We start from the raw sequence: 1,459 nt of genomic DNA, 5'->3' as shown, positions 1-1,459 counted from the left end.
TCCTTCCTTCCTTCCTTCCTTCCTTCCTTCCTTCCTTCCTTCCTTCCCATTGCTGGATAACTCTCATTCCTCAGAGCTGCCAGGCTCAGCACAGACAGAGGGGAAAGCAGATTCAGTCCTGAAGTTGGGTGTGGCCTCCAACCCCCTTCTCCCACAGGGATATCTGAATTTTAGAAGCCTGCCCTCCATTCCTGCCCTCCCAACTTTAACCAAGTACCTGAGTGCTCAGCACTGTGTTGGACACTTTGGTATGCGTTGTTTCATTTGGTCCTCTCAGTGGGCAGGTGTTGTATTCTTATCACTGGGCAGGTGTTATAATATATCTTTCCTTATCGTTAGGCAGGTGTTATATCCTTCCTTTTCCACATGGGGAAAGCAAGGTCCTGAGACTCTGAGCAAGTTCCCCAAGATCACACAGCTAGGAAGTGATGAAGCTGAGACAAGACCAGCCAGCACTTACCCACCACGGTGTAACTACTCATTCAAAAGATGACATCTTTTGAAAATGTTTATTCTTTGAGCGATAAGGTCTTGCTTTGCTGCCCAGGCTGGAGTACAACGGCATGATCATAGCTCACTGCAGTCTCTAACTCCTGGGCTCAAGAGATTCTCCTGCCTCGTCCTCCCCAAGTAGCTGGGAACTACAGACAGGCACATGCCCCCATGCCTGGCTAATTTTTAACAATTTCTTGTGGAGACTGGTCTGACTGTGTTGCCTAGGCTGGTCTCAAAACTCCTGAGTTCATGCGATCCTCCCGTGACAGCCTTCCAAAGTGCTGAGATTATAGGCATGAGCCACCAGTGACTGGCCACAAAAGAGACACCTCAGTGACAGATGGTGATGAAAGAGAAGATGGGTTTGGGGGAGGAACTCCACGTGATAGGGAGCCTTCACTGAGGGCCCGGGCTGCGGGAGGCTCGTATGAAACACCAGAACTCTTTGTAAAACTTCCTGTGTGTACATGACCTGCTCATTTCTCAGCATAGGCTCCTCCTGCCCAGATGGACCCCTCCGCATCTAAACCCACAGTTCCTGTGGTCAGAAGGCCAGTCACTGAATAAGGGCACCTAAGGCTCTGGTCTGAATATCTCCCCTTGGTTCTCAGTCTGAAATCCCAAAAGGAAGACAGCTGACTGCAAAATAGGCTGGATTTGTCCTTCTGATGGCCAGTAGAGGTGGCTGTTGATAGAACTGAAAGCTTAGGGCTGGGCGCGGTGGCTCACGTCTGCAATCCCAGCACTTTGGGAGGCTGAGGCGGATGGATCACCTGAGGTCAGGAGTTCGAGACCAGCCTGGCCAACGTGGTGAAACCCCATCTCTACTAAAAATACAAAAATTAGCTGAGTGTGGTGGCAGGCGTCTATAATCTCAGCTACTCAGGAGGCTGAGGCAGGAGAATTGCTGGAACCCAGGAGGTGGAGGTTGCAGTGAGCCGAGATTGTGTCATTGCACTCCAGC

The 1,459-nt window shown here is 50.7% G+C and overlaps 1 protein-coding gene across 2 annotated transcripts in view; it reads left to right on the top strand.

The window, feature by feature from the left end:
* The window catches only part of LOC105543718 (transmembrane protein 225-like), a 14,236-nt gene that overhangs the window by 4,084 nt on the left and 8,693 nt on the right, over window positions 1-1,459 (top strand). Inside the window, exon 1 of one of the 2 annotated variants that reach the window (XM_011985781.1) lies at window positions 367-470. The exons of the other annotated variant lie outside the window; for it this stretch is intronic. Within the exon in view, the coding sequence (XP_011841171.1) occupies window positions 429-470 (42 nt within the window). The 5' untranslated portion in view covers window positions 367-428. Of the gene's footprint in view, window positions 1-366; window positions 471-1,459 lie in introns of those variants that run through there. 2 annotated transcript variants of the gene reach the window in all.

This window comes from Mandrillus leucophaeus, unplaced genomic scaffold, assembly GCF_000951045.1.
Source record: "Mandrillus leucophaeus isolate KB7577 unplaced genomic scaffold, Mleu.le_1.0 Scaffold29, whole genome shotgun sequence".
NCBI lineage: Eukaryota > Metazoa > Chordata > Mammalia > Primates > Cercopithecidae > Mandrillus > Mandrillus leucophaeus.
The sequence above is the reverse complement of the archived record's forward strand: the minus strand, read 5'-3'. Positions and strand labels throughout refer to the sequence as shown.